General features: G+C 37.6%; 2 protein-coding genes across 3 annotated transcripts; both read right to left on the minus strand.

Moving 5' to 3' along the window:
* Positions 1–1,047: 1,047 nt before the first annotated feature.
* LOC105051954 (cellulose synthase-like protein H1) lies at positions 1,048–5,823 on the minus strand. 2 transcript variants are annotated; one of them, XM_073243327.1, is made up of 9 exons: positions 5,545–5,823; positions 5,124–5,451; positions 4,809–4,922; positions 4,542–4,658; positions 3,614–3,826; positions 3,391–3,508; positions 3,006–3,193; positions 2,371–2,721; positions 1,048–1,775 (listed from the first exon to the last, which is right to left on the minus strand). In XM_073243327.1, the coding sequence occupies exons 1-9, from the start codon at positions 5,799–5,801 to the stop codon at positions 1,224–1,226; spliced, it is 2,238 nt and encodes a 745-aa protein (XP_073099428.1). In that variant the 5' UTR covers positions 5,802–5,823; the 3' UTR covers positions 1,048–1,223. The 2 variants fall into 2 exon arrangements, with proteins under 2 accessions (XP_073099428.1, XP_073099429.1); XM_073243328.1 differs by lacking the exon at positions 3,614–3,826.
* A 4,996-nt stretch (positions 5,824–10,819) lies between these two features.
* LOC105051955 (cellulose synthase-like protein H1) lies at positions 10,820–15,667 on the minus strand. The gene is given in 11 exon segments (XM_010932610.4): positions 10,820–11,172; positions 11,175–11,597; positions 11,600–11,660; positions 12,224–12,574; positions 12,815–13,002; positions 13,200–13,317; positions 13,423–13,635; positions 14,342–14,458; positions 14,622–14,735; positions 14,932–15,259; positions 15,339–15,667. Coding segments are annotated over 11 exon segments (2,232 nt in total). The 5' UTR covers positions 15,596–15,667; the 3' UTR covers positions 10,820–11,110.
* Positions 15,668–18,216: the final 2,549 nt, after the last annotated feature.

Genomic DNA, 18,216 nt, shown 5'->3' on the forward strand with positions numbered 1-18,216 from the left:
CTCCAAGGGTATCGACCTAGCCATTTGGATTATTTCTTCTTTCTTTGTCGTTATGAACTTCGCTTGATTGAAATGTAATGAACCTTTTGAATGAAACGCTTCTTTCATGAAGGTTTTTTTGGTGTGTCATCCAACACTTCTCCTTATTGCTTTGAGGTGAGTCAATTCTTCTCCCCTAGTTGTTGCTGGCAATATAAGATCTCCAAAGAACAAATCCCTATAGGCTTCAATAGGTCATATGGCTGTAGTGGGCCACCTATGACTACAGTGGGCCATGTTGAATTTTCTAAGAAAGTACCCCGATTGGCTATAGTGGGACATCTGTGGCTATAATGAGTCACGTTGATGGCTACAGTGGCTCGTCTCAGCTATATAGGTTACATGATTACAGTGGGCTATCATGACTATAGTAGGCCATGTTGAATTTTTTAAGAATTTATCTCAATTGGCTATAATGGGCCATGTAGATGGTTATAGTAGATCATCTCGATTACAGCGAGCCGTGTAATAGGCCATCCATGGCTATAGTGGGCCGTCTCAGCTATAGTAGACCATATAGCTATGGTAGGCCATCCATGGCTATAGTGGGCTATGTTGATAGCTACAATAGACCATCTTAGCTATCCAATGGTAGAACCTCCACGTCGGAGGAAGCCTTGGGGAGCTTTTCATTTCGATTCCATGGTGGAATGGGATGGATCAATTTCTCTAAAACCCAATCCCGACTCTCCTCCAAGGATTAAATCTTCTTTCCAATTATGATTTAGATTCTAATTTTGGTCACTAACCAAAAGCTTCAAAAGATATAGCCAATTATGATTTTTATTCTAATCTATTTTGATTTTGATTTTAATTTTGATTGCAAATCAAATTCTCCTCCAGAGTATTTTATAATTCAGCATGTATTTCGCTGTTTAGTTCACTTGGGTGGCGCATGAGAGGTTGGGTAAGTCCAACCATCCTATCACAAAAATAAGTGCGCATTGCATGATTTTCTTTTTTTTGGTACGAACATTGCATGATTAACCAACCATTTTCCAGCCTAACTGCAGCAAACTTGTGTCTAATATCATGTAACCAATATTTTCCCCCTTTTTTTGGGGTGGTGGTTTTGTGAGGCGGGGGTGTTTGGCGCGGAAGAAGAATATTTTCCCCCTTTTTCAATCAAAGTAAGGCTTAATATTTTGAAGTTGAACATTGAAACACAAGCCGCCCACTTCAAACTAATGCACCCATCCGAATCCACAAAACTGCATAAAGAGGGACGCCAAGACAGCAGCTTTCAAAATGACAGGCCAAGGGATCCCATAACTCCCTTTCCCATCCAGACCCCTCACGAATGGCCAGAAGCTGAACACCACCCAAACACTGCAAGCAAACTCTCCAAGCCCCGGGCTCGGCCCTCCATCCACTGGCCCGTGAAGCCGTAGCAGGCCGACAGCGAGCGCCACCATGTTCACGAGCAGGACTGCAGTACCAGAGACAAACACTGGCGAGTTATCGAAGGTAAACCTCCCAGGATCTTTGTCTGTATCATTGGCATCAGATTGTTGGTCCTTTCGGGTGACTTCGAATATTGTCTCAGAGAGGCCCAGGATCTTGAGGAGAACAGCAAGCAAACCAAACAACCATGCAGTCATCGCGAAGATCCTATGCATCCTCTGGTTGTTCCAACATGCCCGCGCTGAGAGCCCACATTGGAAGTATTCTATTAATGAGTGGATGTTGGAGATGAGGAAGAGAGCCAAGGGTATCACGAAGACAGCTTCTGAAGCCTGCATGAATAATTAAAACAATTTCAAGGGGATGCTTGATGATCCTCTGTGTCATGGACATGCAACTTGTCAGCAGCTTGCCTTCCAGCATGGTAAGGGCTTGCTCAATTTGCAATATCAAATTTAAAAAAGAAAGAAGATAAGGACTTGCTCAATTAGTAAATTAACAAGGTAAGCTTGAGACTAGGATTGCTTTCTGGAAATGTGTGTGTAAATATACACACACACATATGCTCATCAACTACATCTTGTTTGTCTCTATTCAACTGAAAACACCAACAAGATCAGAAAATAATACAATTGTAACTACAATGCACTGTAGTTGTTACATCTTCATCTAGCAGCTGAAATGCTTGCTTACTATGTTAAATGTATTTTAACAATGAGATCGAGATTTGACAATGAAGATTAATGGTTTAATGAATATAACCAATCTATTTGCGAATAGCCCAAGATAGACTTGAAACTACTTGAGGTAAGCTTAACGTTGGTTGTACTGTTTAGAGAGCAGGACCAGGTTTCATTAAGGTCAATTAGAGCAGTATTTTGCGTCATCCAATTTAATGCCACGAGTATAAATGAACGAAAAGCTTACCTTTGGCAAGAAGGAGGTATTGGCAAGGAGACAGTAAGCAGGGAGCAGAGCATAGCAGATCTCTCCGATGGAGCGTAGAGGCCAAACAATTACAATCAAATAGGCCAAGCACATCCGAAACTTGAGCTGCTTGGAGAAAGCGGCAATTATGGGGCTGCTCTTGATGAATAATATCTCAAGAAGGCCTGTGGACCACCTCTTGTATTGAGTCAAGCTCGCCGGACCTCCGGTCGGGGCACTTCCAAGGAAAGCCGGTGGATCTAATATCAGGTACACTGATTTCCAACCCATTGAATGGATTCTAAGCCCGGTGAGGATGTCTTCCGTCATCGAGCCATAGGCCCATCCAATCTGCAAAAGAAATGCCTTCGAATTAGTTTCCATGTGTTTCCTGATTGCTACCAGTGATTGAAATGGTGGTCATGGTGGTATTAGACTGGGTCATGCTGTTTCCCTATCTAAAGCAAGTTGGCTAATGGTTGTATCACGTTGGAGGTACCAAAATACGGTTGTTTCAAGTCAGGCCTAGCCCAGTAATATTATACCTAATACTTCATTATGTGTGCATTCCTGAGTTGACATAGTTTTGAAGAAAACCTTCATTCAGGTAAGTTTAGTTCAATATAATCACTGACCTGCTTTCCCCAACATGTATTGAACTCGTAGCTACAGGAGGCAACTCTCTTAGCAACTTCTACTCTACTCGAAAGATTGTTGTTGCATGAAGTTTCTCTAATTTTTCCTGAAATTATTCGAGAAGCCGACTCCATTAATTCTCTGGAATCGCCGTATATCCTTTGGGGTTCTTTGTCAGATAAGTCATCTGTCACAGAAGCAAGCATGTCGTTTAGCACAAACACAAAATTGGAATTTTCCTCCATATTGAAATAGAAAAAGGTGTTCTTCAATTAATTATGATGAAATTAAGATATGTTTTAAGATGGAAATGAAGAATCCTGAAAGTTAGATGGAACCATCAAATACTTAATTGATTTAGTCATCAGTTTGGTAGTGATCTACCATGTTTGCTAACTCCAGCAAGCCCCGGTGCAGAACCATATAAAATTTTTCTTCGGTGGAAGCATCCTGTCCCTCCATAAAATGGACCTTGAATACCTCCAAATCCCACCCCAGTAATCTGAAACCAGATGAAGGTAATCATCAATTCATCATCTTCAAAGAAAGAAAGTTAATCGAAATCTAAGTGGCATAATATAACAAAGAGTAGAAATCCAATGCCTACCCCTTGCAAGACTACTAATTGATTCCCAAAAGGATCATCCTTGAGAGCCCCATAGAACTGCTGTGGTGCCTGAACAAATCCAGTTGACACCTCATTGTCAAACCCGAGTAGCAGGCACATGCCATGAAGAATGACTTCAGGGTTATTAGCAAACATGTCACAGTCCACATTGAGCATGAATGGAGCATTTGTCATCACTCCTGAGACCCTTGCCTGCACATAGGCTACAACTTAGTCCCTCTGGTTAAGAATATGTTTTTCTTTTGTTAATTTTTTTCAGCTTTCCTTTTGTCCTGTGTGTAACAAAAAAATAATCATGCAAAGTGCATCTTGACCTTAGAATCACAAATCCACCAATTTTATGGTAAAAATCTTAATATTGAGAGAAATTGAACCCTTTGTCATCCTACATAGATAATTGCACAAGTCCTCAAAACGTTTTGTTCATCCCATCACGATATTGGAATGCAAATAGGATGAGTACTAAACTGAATAGCCGTGCCCCTTTTTTTTTTTTTTTTTTGCAAGTTAATTTTGATAGAAGTATTAAAATAACCAGCTTATTCCTCCTTGAAAAAATAAAATGGCTTATCCGTGTCCCTTTGTTTTTGGGATAAGCATAAAATGGTGGACTCAGATTGGTTAAACTAGATCGCGGACCACAAAGACAGGATAAATATATTCTTGGATAGGACCAGGAAGTGATATGTGTTCTCCCGACTACTTCAAATCCTTTCGATCGGTTGCGTTATCATCTTATCACCATCATACAGTGATGATATCGATCACCATAATCTTACTAAAATTTCAAGTAGAAGCACATGAACTGTAGATTTATGTCAATTAATCTATGATTACAATTGACGTAATTCAAATTATATTTTACTCTGAAATCTCTCTCCAGCAAGAAAGGGGTTGCGCATGTTACCAGAACGTTCATGGCTCCAGCTTTGTAATGATGTGGATGTTTTGGCCTCTTCTCTCTAGCCACATATACTAGATGGGGGATGCCATCTTCTAACCCCTGCTTGTTCTCCCATATAACCTTGCAAAATAAATAAAATGAACAAGTAAAAGGAATGAGACTCCTGGTATATATGGAAAAAAAAAAATCTAGATGTAGCTTCCTCACTTTATAGGAGATGAACAAAAAATGTGATCACAATTATAAGGTCAATGAAATTAGGCATATTACCTTAATTAGGCTTGGATGGTTTCCTCGTTCAATATTTGAGAAATCAGCGAGCTCATCATCCATGTAATGTGAAGCAGCATCATCAATTCTCCGACTTAACTCCTCATACTTGTTCTAGAGAGCAAGACTTTAATTTAGAACGGCTTTTACCAATCTTATAATTCGTGGGTTAAGTGTTAGCTCAGATGGTAGGTCCAAAATTCGATTGGTATTGCTCCAAAAAAAAAAAAAAAGAGAGAGAGTAAATTTAACTTATTAAGCTAGCATATACTGTTTACATATGAAATATTCTTCATGATATATATAATTATTTACCTTCATGTATCTCCAATCATCCATGAATTCTTGTGAGAGAGCTTGTGAAGCCTGGGGCTCAGAAGAGAAGTGCACAAAAGGAGCTCTTACTCCAACGTTGTACTTCTTGCAGAAAGGAACCCATAGCTTGGCAAATTTTGAAGCTTCCAGGAGAGAATAGAAGGTGATGGGCGAGCCTGCATCGTCCGAAACATAGCATGCTAGCTTGTGAGCCGGGTATTCCACAGCCAGCAAAGAGAGCACGGTGTTCGCTGTGACGATCGGATGCTCCAGCTTGGGGTCCGCCGTGGTGACAAACATGTCCACAGCTGGGAGATCAATATCAGATCTATATGCAAATTAACAGGCAAAGATTTACCATGAGAACTGAGTAGCTGACTTAAATCATGATCAAAACTTGAAGTAATTAAGAACTCATTACCTCTTCAGGAGGCGTTCAGGGTAGGTTTTGTACTTGACTGGGTTCCATTTCCCATTCATGTAGAGGACCCAGACGAAGGTGAACCAAGACTCACAAAGAAAGGCAATGAACCAAATGGGGCCATGGCTATGGAGTGAGGTGAGGCGATAGAGGAGGAGGGAGAATAGGAGGGTGAGGATGAGAAGACTTGAGGCTCTTTGGAAAGTGTTCTTGACAGGGAGTCTCTCTTGGAGAGGGAGTTTGTGGAGGGTGGCCATGACTGGAAGATAGAATAAACAATGATGCTTCTGTTTTGCTTCCTAATATATAGATGATCAGAAGGTGCCATTTCCTATCTAGATTCCTGTTCTCCTACAACCACATATTCAATTGTCAAATTGTAGATTTCACGGGCAATACCCGGAGAACGGCAAACATCAAAACCTTCGCTCTAATACTACATGGAACAGCAAGATACACATAATAAAGTGACCGTACCAACCTTAAATCTAAAATAAATGTCAAACAAAAAAATAAAAATTTGTAGAGAATCGAAAAAAAAATAAAAATAAAAATAAAAATAAATATCAAAATCTTACAAAAGAATCTCACGAAGGAGTCTCAATATGTACAAATAATCTCCCCTCTCTTTTTCTTTCTTCATCCTTTAACACAGTTTTTTACACGATTTCACATGGTTCTCTCTATAATTTTTTCATATATATACATATATATTAAAGAGACACTAAAAGTCACTTTAAATAGACCAACATGTGGATAAGAGTTTGACATCTACCACCGTTGTTCTTTACACGATTTCACATGATTCTTTACAGAGAATCGCAAAAAAAAAAAAATTAAAAAATTAAAAAAAATAAAAAATAATTTATTAAAAAAAATAAATATCAAAATCTTACAAAAAAATCTCACGAAAGAGTCTCAATATGTACAAATAATCTCTCCTCTCTCTTTCTTTATATACCCTTTAACACAGTCTTTACATGATTTCACATGGTTGTCTCTATAATTTTTTCATATATATATTAAAGAGACACTAAAAATCACTTTAAATAGGCCAACATGTGGATAAGAGTTTGACATCTACCACCGTTGTTGTTTCACATGATTCCCTCTGTAGTTTTTCCACACATATATTAAAGATATATCCAAGGTCTATTTAAATAGACCACCACGTGGATAAGAATTTGACTCCTATCTTGACTCACAAATCAAAAATTCATTGAGACACAAATACTAATAATCTTTAATAAAAATAATTAAATAAAATAACATAAAAAATAGAATCCTAAGTGGATTTGAATTTTGGACTTGACAATGAATCTCAACACTCTCCCTCATTGCAAAGTCCATATCAATAATGTTGAATTTAACGATATCATGAAGTGCCATTATAGCCATCGTCATTATTGCCACATTAACAATGACATATAATGATTTGTCAAATTAGCAATTATATAACAGAATTTTTTTATTAGCTGGCTCGTCCTCTTCGATATATGTATCGAAGATGATAATGTCCTATAATACTTTCTTTCGATATGAATCCTATGATCACAATACCAAAATATCTTTGAGCATCCAGCTCATTCCAACAAATATCAAATTGCTAATGTAAGAAGTGAGAGCATCGGCTATTACTTGCATGCAAGTAAAATTAAAAATCATGCAGAATAGCTGACAAGATGGTAAGGTAGAAGAGTTCTCCCGATCAATCAAACATAAAACTAAGATAACTTTAATGGAAATTATAGTAAATTTTTTTTTTTCAATAAAATGAGTTTTTTTTTTTTTTTTTTTGGACATGTCGCTGCAGATATTTTTAAAAAGGAAAAAGTACAAATAAAGTTTACATCAAACAATCAAATGGTTACTTGATATACTCATCGTTCTGGTAATGACCTACCATGTGTCCTGGGCCTTCCGTGCTCGGGTGGTGAACCATATGCAATCCATCTTCGATGAAAAATCCCAGTTCCTCCATAACGAGAACCTTAATTTCCATCAAATCCTGTCCCAGTTATCTGCAACAAAATGAAAGTAATCGACAGCTTCAAAAAAAAAAAAAAAAAAAGAGCCAAATCTAACTGGCATTATATAACTATGGCAATCTGATGCTTTCGACCTCTGTGACCACCAACTACTGATTCCCAAAGGGGTCAACCTCGATGGTGTTGCAGAATCATTGTAGTGCTTGAACAAATCCACTCAATGCCTCATTGTCAAATCCGAGTAGCAGGCATGTCCCATGAAGAATGACATCAGGGTTATCAGAATTAACATGTCGCAATCCACGTTGAGCATGAATATTGGAGCATTTGTCGCTCCTGGGACCCTTGTCTGCTTGATGATCAAAAAGATATCTTGTTTAATAGGGCTAATGATTTATCTTTTTTTTTTAAATAATGGCAATAACATAGAGCATCACTAGCTACAACATAAAATACAACATGGGTTAGATCCTAATATATTTATTGTTATGTACAATTTTTCTTAGTTGTTGCTTTATATATCTTCATCCTTAGACCCGTGTTTTGTGTGCCAAACTAACAAATCATGCCAACTGTATCTTTAGATATACCACCTCCTCCAATTGGAAAGCAGATACCAAGTTATTTGCCTCCATATCTACACTATCCTCCACGGATTGAACATACAGCGAAGTTGCTGCAAAGCAGCAGATCATCGGAATCAAAATTGGTGCCGGTTTACATTATTGGTGTAGCTTGCAATACCATGCTAGCAGGGGATTTCATATATATCTTAATCCCCTAACATCATTACATCTGTTGTGGTGTAGAGAGAATTTTTTTAGTCCTACATCGGTTAGAATCAAGAGAGAGTATGGCTTATATAAATTAAAATCTTCTCTCCTACGTGAGGTATTTTTTAAAAGACAAAACTGTGAGGTTCTAAATAACTAAAGTTCATGGAAGTCCAAAGATGATCATGAGTTAAAGCGGACAATACCTCACGTATACGGAGATCCGATATCTTAACCCATAACCCCAACATTGATGCCGTCTGTGGAAACCCTCCTATCCACACATACTTCTTGATTGGGGGGCTATGTCACCAATTTTTTTACCGAATCACACTCAAAGTCATGACATAGTCCAAATGGATGATATATAGTAACTGACCACCAGACACTATGCGGATCAGGACTTATCCTGTTACCCATATAACTTAAATTCATGGCTCCTAATATTATCTTAGCCATTATAATGGTCTGAGATCCCCTTAATTTCTTATTTTATTCTATGTAATAATGAAAAAAATAAAAAATAAAGATAGCAATCATTATAATGTGTCATTTAACATTATAATGGTCTATTATTATACAAATAATGGCTGTTATTATATCGATTTTTCTAAGTAAGGTTTTTCAAAAGTTAAAAATTTTTGTTCAAATTTTTTGTAAAAAAGATTGGATGAATGAGGCAAAAAACTTTTAAATTTTCATCCAGCGAATAGCAACCATTATTTTTCTATATCGTTATTTTCCATCATCACTATCCTTATAATAGTGATTATTTTAATATTAAAAATTAAATATTTGAGGCAAATAACTGCCGGCACAATCATTACATCAGTCGATGGTGATTTTGGTGTAACAACAAGAATCTCCTCGTTAAGACCTCAGACTTCATTGGAAATGGACAAACATTAGTAGAAACAGATCCTTTGCTGTATTTAAAAAATATCATAAGATGCTGTACATACTTCGAAAACATCCATCAAAAGATGAATGGCCGCGCGCATTTACGCATGCGCGTTAAAATACTAAGAAAAGATAAAAAGATAAATCCTAGAGATATTTGAATAGTTTAGATAAATATCACATGATCGTCATTTTTTTTATGGACATCCTAATATATGTACAGCATCGTATAGTACTTTTTGAATATCTATACCATAGAAGATTCCGTTCCAACATTAATGCACGTCGATGGCTAAAAGTTAGCAACTCCTCTATACCTTTGCTTGTCCTACCATCATAATGAATCTTACTAAAATTTTTATTAAGATTCAATTTTTAGCTAATTTTTTTCTAAAATTAAACTAAAATTATAATGTGCGGATGCTACGGCCTCCTCTCCCAAGTCACATAAATTAATCGTGCACGCCATATTCTAAGCCCTCTTTATTCTCCCATATATATATATATATATATATATATATATATATATATATATATATATATATATATATATATATATATATATATATATATATATATATATATATAAGATTCTATCTAAAATCTCAAAGTATTTAAATGGATCCAAAAATATATGAGCGTCGCAAGAGTTCTTAATCGGTCTGATGTGGTATTGTTATTTTTCAATACCTTCCTCTCTTTATTAGATATGAAGATAAAAAAGCTAACAAAAATTAGAAGAAATAATATAAGTGTCGTATTACCTTAATTATACTGGGAAGATTTTTTTTGTTCAATTTTCTTGTTATTTCTAAAACTCTTTATTCATATGCTTTGGAATCTAAATTTTTAGCAGCATCTACAAAATTCTTTGACTCGGCTCCTCGTATTCATTCTAGATATTGAGAGTTACATTTAGAACAGGTTTCACTAATCATCACCCAGTAATTGCATACTATAATACATGACAGTACCATGCACCTTCCGAGTATATAAAGCTAAAAGCACATTGTTTATACATGAAACCATGAAAGTAGTTTACCCAAAAAGAAAAGCATATTGAAAGTATGCAAATGTATAGTTATTTGCCTTCATGTATCTGCGGTATTCGATGGACTCAATTTCATGTATTCCCAACTAATACGCCGCATATGTCCTTTGTTGCATTAGTTTATGTGGATGGGGCACGGGTTAACTTGGTTCTTGACTCAGTTCCGTCAGTATAATTCCTCCACATGTATATACAAAAGGAAAGTATGCTAGCACAAGGTTATACATGGTCCAATTGAGCATAGTATCTACAATCTGAATCGTATATTGCATCATGACCTACTCTACTTCCAGAGGGTGTCCAGAGGAGAGTTGGGGTTTTGAATGAAAATGGAAATGGATGAGTTCCATTTCAATTGTTGGTTAGGAGGAGTCCCATTTTGATTCCGGGATGAAATTGGATGGTCAAATTTTCAGAAGATCTAATCCCGACTCTCTCCGAAGGATTTAAATCTTCTTTCTAATTCTAATTCGGATTTTGATTTCTGTCCCTAATTAAATGCTTGGGGGATATAGCCCTGATTTTCATTCTGGTTCCAGCCGTGAACCAAACACCTCCCAGACTATTTTATAATTCAGCTTGTATTTTGTTATTTAGCTCGCTTGGGTGGCGCACGGAGGTTGCATAGATCCAACCATCCTGTGACAAAAATGAGTTGACATTACATGATTAACCAACCATTTTCAAGCCTAACTGCAGCAAACTTGAGTCTTAATATCATTTAACCAATACTCCGCGGCCCGCGCCACCGCGCCCCACAAGACCCACCCCGCTTCCCACCCCCCTTGTTTCAATCAAAGTAAGGCTTAATATTTTGAAGTTGCAAGTTTGAAACCCATACCACCCACTTCAAACTATTGGACCCATCCTAATCCACAAAACTGCACAAAGAGAGACGCCAAGACAGCAGCTTTCAAATAACAGGCCAAGGGATCCCATAACTCCCTCTCCCAACCAGACCCCTCACGAATGGCCAGAAGCTGAACACCACCCAAACACTGCAAGCAAACTCTCCAAGCCCCGAGCTCGGCCCTCCATCGACTGGCCGGCGAAGCCGTAGCAGGCCGACAGCGAGCGCCACCAGGTTCACGAGCAGGACTGCAGTGCCAGAGACAAACATTGGCGAGTTATCGAATGTAAACCTCCCGGGATCTTTGTCTGTATCATTGGTATCAGATTGTTGGTCCTTTCGGGTGACCTCGAATATTGTCTCAGAGATGCCAAGGATCTTGAGGAGGACACCAAGCAAACCAAAGAGCCATGCAGTCATCGCATAGATCCTATGCATCCTCTGGTTGTTCCAATATGCCCGGACTGAGAGCCCACATTGGAAGTATTCATTATTGAGTGGATGTTGGAGATGAGGAAGGGAGCCAAAGGTATCACGAAGACAGGTTCTGAAGCCTGCATGAATAATTAAAACAATTTCAAGGGAATGCTTGATGATCCTCTGTGTCACGGACATACAACTTGTCAGCAGCTTGCATTCCAACATGGTAAGGGCTTGCTCAATTTGCAATATTAAATTTAAAAAAGAAAAAAGATAAAGGCCTGCTCAATTAGTAAACAAGGTAAGCTTGAGACTAGGATTGTTTTCTCGAATTATATACATATGCTCAACTACACCTATTCAACTGAAAGCACCAACAAAGTTAGAAAATAATGCAATTGTAACTACAATGCACCAAAGTTGTTACATCTTAATCTAGCAGCTGAAATGTTTACCTATTATGTTAGATATATTTTCACCATGAGATCGAGATCTCACAATGAAGATTAATGGTTTAATGAATATAACCAAGCTGTTTGTGAATAGCCCAAGATGGACTTGAAATTAATTGAGGTAAGCTTAACTTTGCTTGAACTGTTTAGAGAGCAGGACCAGGTTTCATTAAGGTCAGTTAGAGCAGCATTTTGCGTCGTCATCCAATTTAATGCCACAAGTATTAACGAAACGAAAAGCTTACCTTTGGCATGAAGGAGGTATTGGCAAGGAGACAGTAAGCAGGGAGCAGAGCATAGCAGAGCTCTCCCATGGAGCGTAGGGCCCAGGTACTTGCAAGCAAATAGGCCAAGCACATCCGAAACTTGAGCTGCTTGGTGAAAGTGGCAAGTATGGGGCTGCTCCTGCCCCATGATATCTCAAGAAGGCCTGTGGACCACCTCTTGTATTGAGTCAAGCTCGCTGGACCTCCGGTCGGGGCACTTCCGAGGAAAGCCGGTGGATCTAATATCAGGTACACTGATTTCCAACCCATTGAATGGATTCTAAGCCCGGTGAGGACGTCTTCTGTCATCGAGCCATAGGCCCATCCAATCTGCAAAAGAAATGCCTTCAAATTAGTTTCCATGTGTTTCCTGATTGCTACCAGTGATTGAAATGGTGGTCATGGTGGTATTAGACTGGGTCATGCTGTTTCCCTATCTAAAGCAAGTTGGCTAATAGTTGTTACATCTTAATATTATACCTAATACTTCATTATGTGTGCATTCCTGAGTTGACATAGTTTTGAAGAAAACCTTCATTCAGGTAAGTTTAGTTCAATATAATCACTGACCTGCTTTCCCCAACATGTATTGAACTCGTAGCTACAGGAGGCAACTCTCTTAGCAACTTCTACTCTACTCGAAAGATTGTTGTTGCATGAACTTTCTCTAATTTTTCCAGAAATTATTCGAGAAGCCGACTCCATTAATTCTCTGGAATCGCCGTATATCCTTTGGGGTTCTTTGTCAGATAAGTCATCTGTCACAGAAGCAAGCATGTCGTTTAGCACAAACACAAAATTGGAATTTTCCTCCATATTGAAATAGAAAAAGGTGTTCCTCAATTAATTATGATGAAATTAAGATATGTTTTAAGATGGAAATGAAGAATCCTGAAAGTTAGATGGAACCATCAAATACTTAATTGATTTAGTCATCAGTTTGGTAGTGATCTACCATGTTTGCTAACTCCAGCAAGCCCTGGTGCAGAACCATATAAAATTTTTCTTCGGTGGAAGCATCCTGTCCCTCCATAAAATGGACCTTGAATACCTCCAAATCCCACCCCAGTAATCTGAAACCAGATGAAGGTAATCAGCAATTCATCATCTTCAAAGAAAGAAAGTTAATCGAAATCTAAGTGGCATAATATAACAAAGAGTAGAAATCCAATGCCTACCCCTTGCAAGACTACTAATTGATTCCCAAAAGGATCATCCTTGAGAGCCCCATAGAACTGCTGTGGTGCCTGAACAAATCCAGTTGACACCTCATTGTCAAACCCCAGTAGCAGGCACATGCCATGAAGAATGACTTCAGGGTTATTAGCAAACATGTCACAGTCCACATTGAGCATGAATGGAGCATTTGTCATCACTCCTGAGACCCTTGCCTGCACATAGGCTACAACTTAGTCCTTCTGGTTAAGAATATATTTTTCTTTTGCTAATTTTTTTCAGTTTTCCTTTTCTCCTTTGTGTAACAAAAAAAAAAAAAATCATGCAAAGTGCATCTTGACCCTAAAAATCGAAAAAGTATGGAGTGCAATTAGAATCACAAATCCACCAATTTTAGTGATAAAAATCTTAATGATGAGAGAAATTGAAGCCTTTGTCATCCTACATAGATAATTGCACAAGTCCTCAAAACGTTTTGTCCATTCCATCAGGATATTGGAATGCAAATAGGATGAGTACTAAACTGAATAGCCGTGCCTCTCTTTTTTTGCAAGTTAATTTTGATAGAAGTATTAAAATAACCACCTTATTCCTCCTTGAAAAAAATAAAATGGCTCATCCGTGTCTCTTTCTTTTAGGAATAAGCATAGAATCGGTGGACTCAGATTGGTTACACTGGATCGTGGAACAGGAAGTGATATGTGTTCTCCCGACTACTTTGTATCCTTTCGATCGGTTGCATTATCATCTTATCATCATCATACAGTGATGATATCGACGACCATAATCTTTCTAAAGTTTCAAGTAGAAGCACATGAACTCTACATTTATGTCAATTAATCTATGATTACAATTGACGTAATTCAAATTATATTTTACTCTGAAATCTCTCTCCAGCAAGAAAGGAGTTGCGCATGTTACCAGAACATTCATCGCTCCAGCTTTGTAATGATGTGGATGTTTTGGCCTCTTCTCTCTAGCCACATATACTAGATGGGGGATGCCATCTTCTAACCCCTGCTTGTTCTCCCATATAACCTTGCAAAATAAATAAAATGAATAAGTAAAAAAAAATGAGACTCCTGGTATATATGGAAAAAATAAAAAAAAAAGAAAAAGAAAAAGAATCTAGATGTAGCTTCCTCACTTTATAGGAGATGAAGAAAAAATGTGATCAAAATTATAAGGTTAATTAAATTACCTTAATTAGGCTTGGATGGTTTCCTCGTTCAATATTTGAGAAATCAGCGAGCTCATCATCCTTGTAATGTGAAGCAGCATCATCAATTCTCCGACTTAACTCCTCATACTTGTTCTAGATAGAAAGACTTTAATTTAGAACGGCTTTTACCAATCTTATAATTCGTGGGTTAAGTATTAGCTCTGATGGTAGGTCCAAAATTCGATTGGTATTGCTCCAAAAAAAAAAAAAAAAGAGTAAATTTAACTTATTAAGCTAGCATAAACTGTTTACATATGAAATATTCTTCATGATATATATAATTATTTACCTTCATGTATCTCCAATCATCCATGAATTCTTGTGAGAGAGCTTGTGAAGCCTGGGGCTCAGAAGAGAAGTACACAAAAGGAGCTCTTACTCTAACGTTGTACTTCTTGCAGAAAGGAACCCATAGCTTGGCAAATTTTGAAGCTTCCAGGAGAGAATAGAAGGTGATGGGCGAGCCTGCATCGTCCGAAACATAGCATGCTAGCTTGTGAGCTGGGTATTCCACAGCCAGCAAAGAGAGCACGGTGTTCGCTGTGATGATCGGAGGCTCCAGCTTGGGGTCCGCCGTGGTGACAAATATGTCCACAGCTGGGAGATCAATATCAGATCTATATGCAAATTAACAATGAGAACTGAGTAGCTGACTTAAATCATGATCAAAACTTGAAGTAATTAAGAACTCATTACCTCTTCAGGAGGCGTTCAGGGTAGGTTTTGTACTTGACTGGGTTCCATTTCCCATTCATGTAGAGGACCCAGACGAAGGTGAACCAAGACTCACAAAGAAAGGCGATGAGCCAGATGGGGCCATGGCTATGGAGTGAGGTGAGGCGATAGAGGAGGAGGGAGAATAGGAGGGTGAGGATGAGAAGACTTGAGACTCTTTGGAAAGTGTTCTTGATAGGGAGTCTCTCTTGGAGAGGAAGGTTGTGGAGGGTGGCCATGCGTGGAGGATAGGACAAACAATGAGGCTTCTGCTTTTGCTGTCTGATTTATAGATGATCAGAAGGTGCCGTTTCCTACCTAGATTCCTGTTCTTCTATAACCACAAATTCAATTGTCAAATTGTAGATTTCACGTGTAATGCCCGAGAACGGCAAACATCAAAACCTACGCTCTAATACTACATAGAACAGCACGCCACACAATAAATTGACCATATCGGCCCAAAATTTAAAATAAATATCAAACAAAAAAATAAAAATTTATAAAAAATCATGAGAAAAAAAAAAGATTATGACAGAATAAAAAAAAAATTAAAAGATAAAAAATAATTTATTCAAAGAAGAACAAATTGTCACGCCCTGAATTCAATATCCGAATCGGATACATGATGGCCGCACACTCCTTAAGGCAAGCTCTAAAGATTATGCATAGCCTAAAATAATTTATTACCACCTCAACATCCATAATATTTAATTTCAATAATTATTAGTAAAATTTGTATAATTATATATTAAATTCTTTCAATCCTCTGATCAGGTATCAATGACACTCTATGTATACATCCGCCCATTTGTAAATCCATACCATAGCCAATCATGAGCATCCTGTAACTCTAAGAAGAAAAAAAGAAATGAAGGGGAGTGAACTTTACAGCTCAGTAAGAATCCCACATATCACACCACTATAATAGTATAATCTGAAAATAAAGATAAGCAATAAAACATAAAATCTCATGTATAATATCCAAAATACTGCAAACATCCATAAATTATCTATCTTGTCAAAAGAGATGCATTATCATATGTTAATGAGTGAAACACTTTTATTCAACATTAGTTTCACGTCTTGTCTTCTATTTTTCTTTTCATAATCATATGATCTTTAACCTTTTTCTTTCTGACTTTGGACCAACCAAGTCTATACCTCAATCTCCATCCAATCAAATTTCTACTCATAAGCCTTTCAAGACTGTCCCAGGCATAAGCTCCTGGCCGACTGTCCCACGTACGAAAGCCCGTGGGGGGCTGTCCCAGGCATTAGCTCCTGACAGACTATCCCAGGCATGATCTCCTGACCGACTGATCCACGTATAAACCCATGGAGGCTGTTCCAGGCATAAGCTACTGACGGACTGTCCCAAGCATAAGCTTCTGCCGAGCTATTCCACGTGACGAGACTAGTCCAATCCGTATCTCTTTTTTTTTATTTTCATGAAATTATAATACTTTGACTTTATTAATCAATTTCAATTTTACAGTGTAATCAAAATAAATATATCATACTCATATAATCATGCCATCAATCACTGATACATATATATTGACATAACATACTCACGCTTAAAAATTATATAAGCAAATAACAGTATCTCAAACATAATAAATTCATCGATCACAAATTCAATGATGCAAAATCAACGATACATGACCAACGATAAAATAGCATATATAATGGTGATCATATACAGGGGTTCTTACCTTTATCGGTGACTGATCCAAGCATAGAAATCAACAAATTTTTTGATTTATGAATTTTGAAAATAAGATGTTCCACTCGACATCTTATGCAGATAGTCGCATTTCTTCATGACCCTGATCAAATATAAAAATTATATATAGAGAAATTATGGATAAATAATTCTAATAACATAAATTCGGGACCTGTCCTGGGATCAACCAAAATTGAGATTTGTTTAAGTATCTGGACCCTCCACTGAACCATAAGACTTCTAAAAGAAAAAATTCATGAAGAGAGAGAAAATTCTAGAGAAAAAAAATTAAAAAAAATAGAGAGAGAATATGAAGAGAGAATCTTCGTATCCTTCAAATGAGGTAATTATGATCGAGATCATCAGAGGTCATATTAGGGTGACTCAATATGGATTAACTATAATCAAATACTATAAATTTCGATTAAAAATCGAACTGGGATCCAACTTACTGTACAGATTTTGAAATAATTTCAGATCTTCTTATTTTCATCTTAAGTTTATCCTGGGATCCGTGACGTAATTAGAGAGAGAAAGAGAGAGAGAGTAGAAAGACCTTAGCGAGAGAAAATTTTAGAGAGAGAATCTATAAAGAGTAAGTGGAGAGAGAAGGTAGAGAGAGGAGAGAGAAAAGAGAGAGAAAAATTTTTTCTCTCTTTTTCTTTTTTTTCTTTTCTTTTCTTCTCTTCTTCTTCTTTTCTTTTCTTTTCTTCTTTCTCCTTGTTTTCTTTTCTTCTCTTCTCTGTTGAAACAGGGGAAAGGGATGGTGACTTAGGTCGGCCACACCCTTGGCAGTGCCATAATCAGTGGTGACAATGGCTTTAGTCCATTGCAATTCGAGCATGGGCATGACCAAGATGATGGTCGGTGGTCCAAGATGGCATCCGATGGCCGGTGGCGATCGGAGGAACACAGGTAAGGGCATGAAACAGGGGATCCGATTTTAAAGAAAATTTGGCAATTCGTCGGCCATAAAACAAGCAAGATGGTGGCAAAGAACTTAGAGAAGAAAGAAGGGAAGGATTGAGGGCGTTACCTCAACTCCGATAAGGCTAAACAAGTGATTCCGGCAACCTATTTCCAGCGGATCCATGGAAAAAAAAAACTCGATGAGACTTCTTGAAAATTGGC

This window comes from Elaeis guineensis, chromosome 9 (genome assembly GCF_000442705.2).
Source record: "Elaeis guineensis isolate ETL-2024a chromosome 9, EG11, whole genome shotgun sequence".
NCBI classification, from domain to species: Eukaryota; Viridiplantae; Streptophyta; class Magnoliopsida; order Arecales; family Arecaceae; genus Elaeis; species Elaeis guineensis.

Excerpts from the sequence above, each read along its gene's own strand:
- LOC105051954 (XM_073243327.1), bottom strand. The coding sequence starts at position 5,801 with ATGGCCACCCTCCACAAACTCCCTCTCCAAGAGAGACTCCCTGTCAAG. Across the intron at positions 3,509-3,613 it reads AATTAGTAGTCTTGCAAGGG|ATTACTGGGGTGGGATTTGG; the intron begins GTAGGCATTGGA and ends ATCTGGTTTCAG. Across the intron at positions 3,194-3,390 it reads TGCTGGAGTTAGCAAACATG|ATGACTTATCTGACAAAGAA; the intron begins GTAGATCACTAC and ends CTTCTGTGACAG.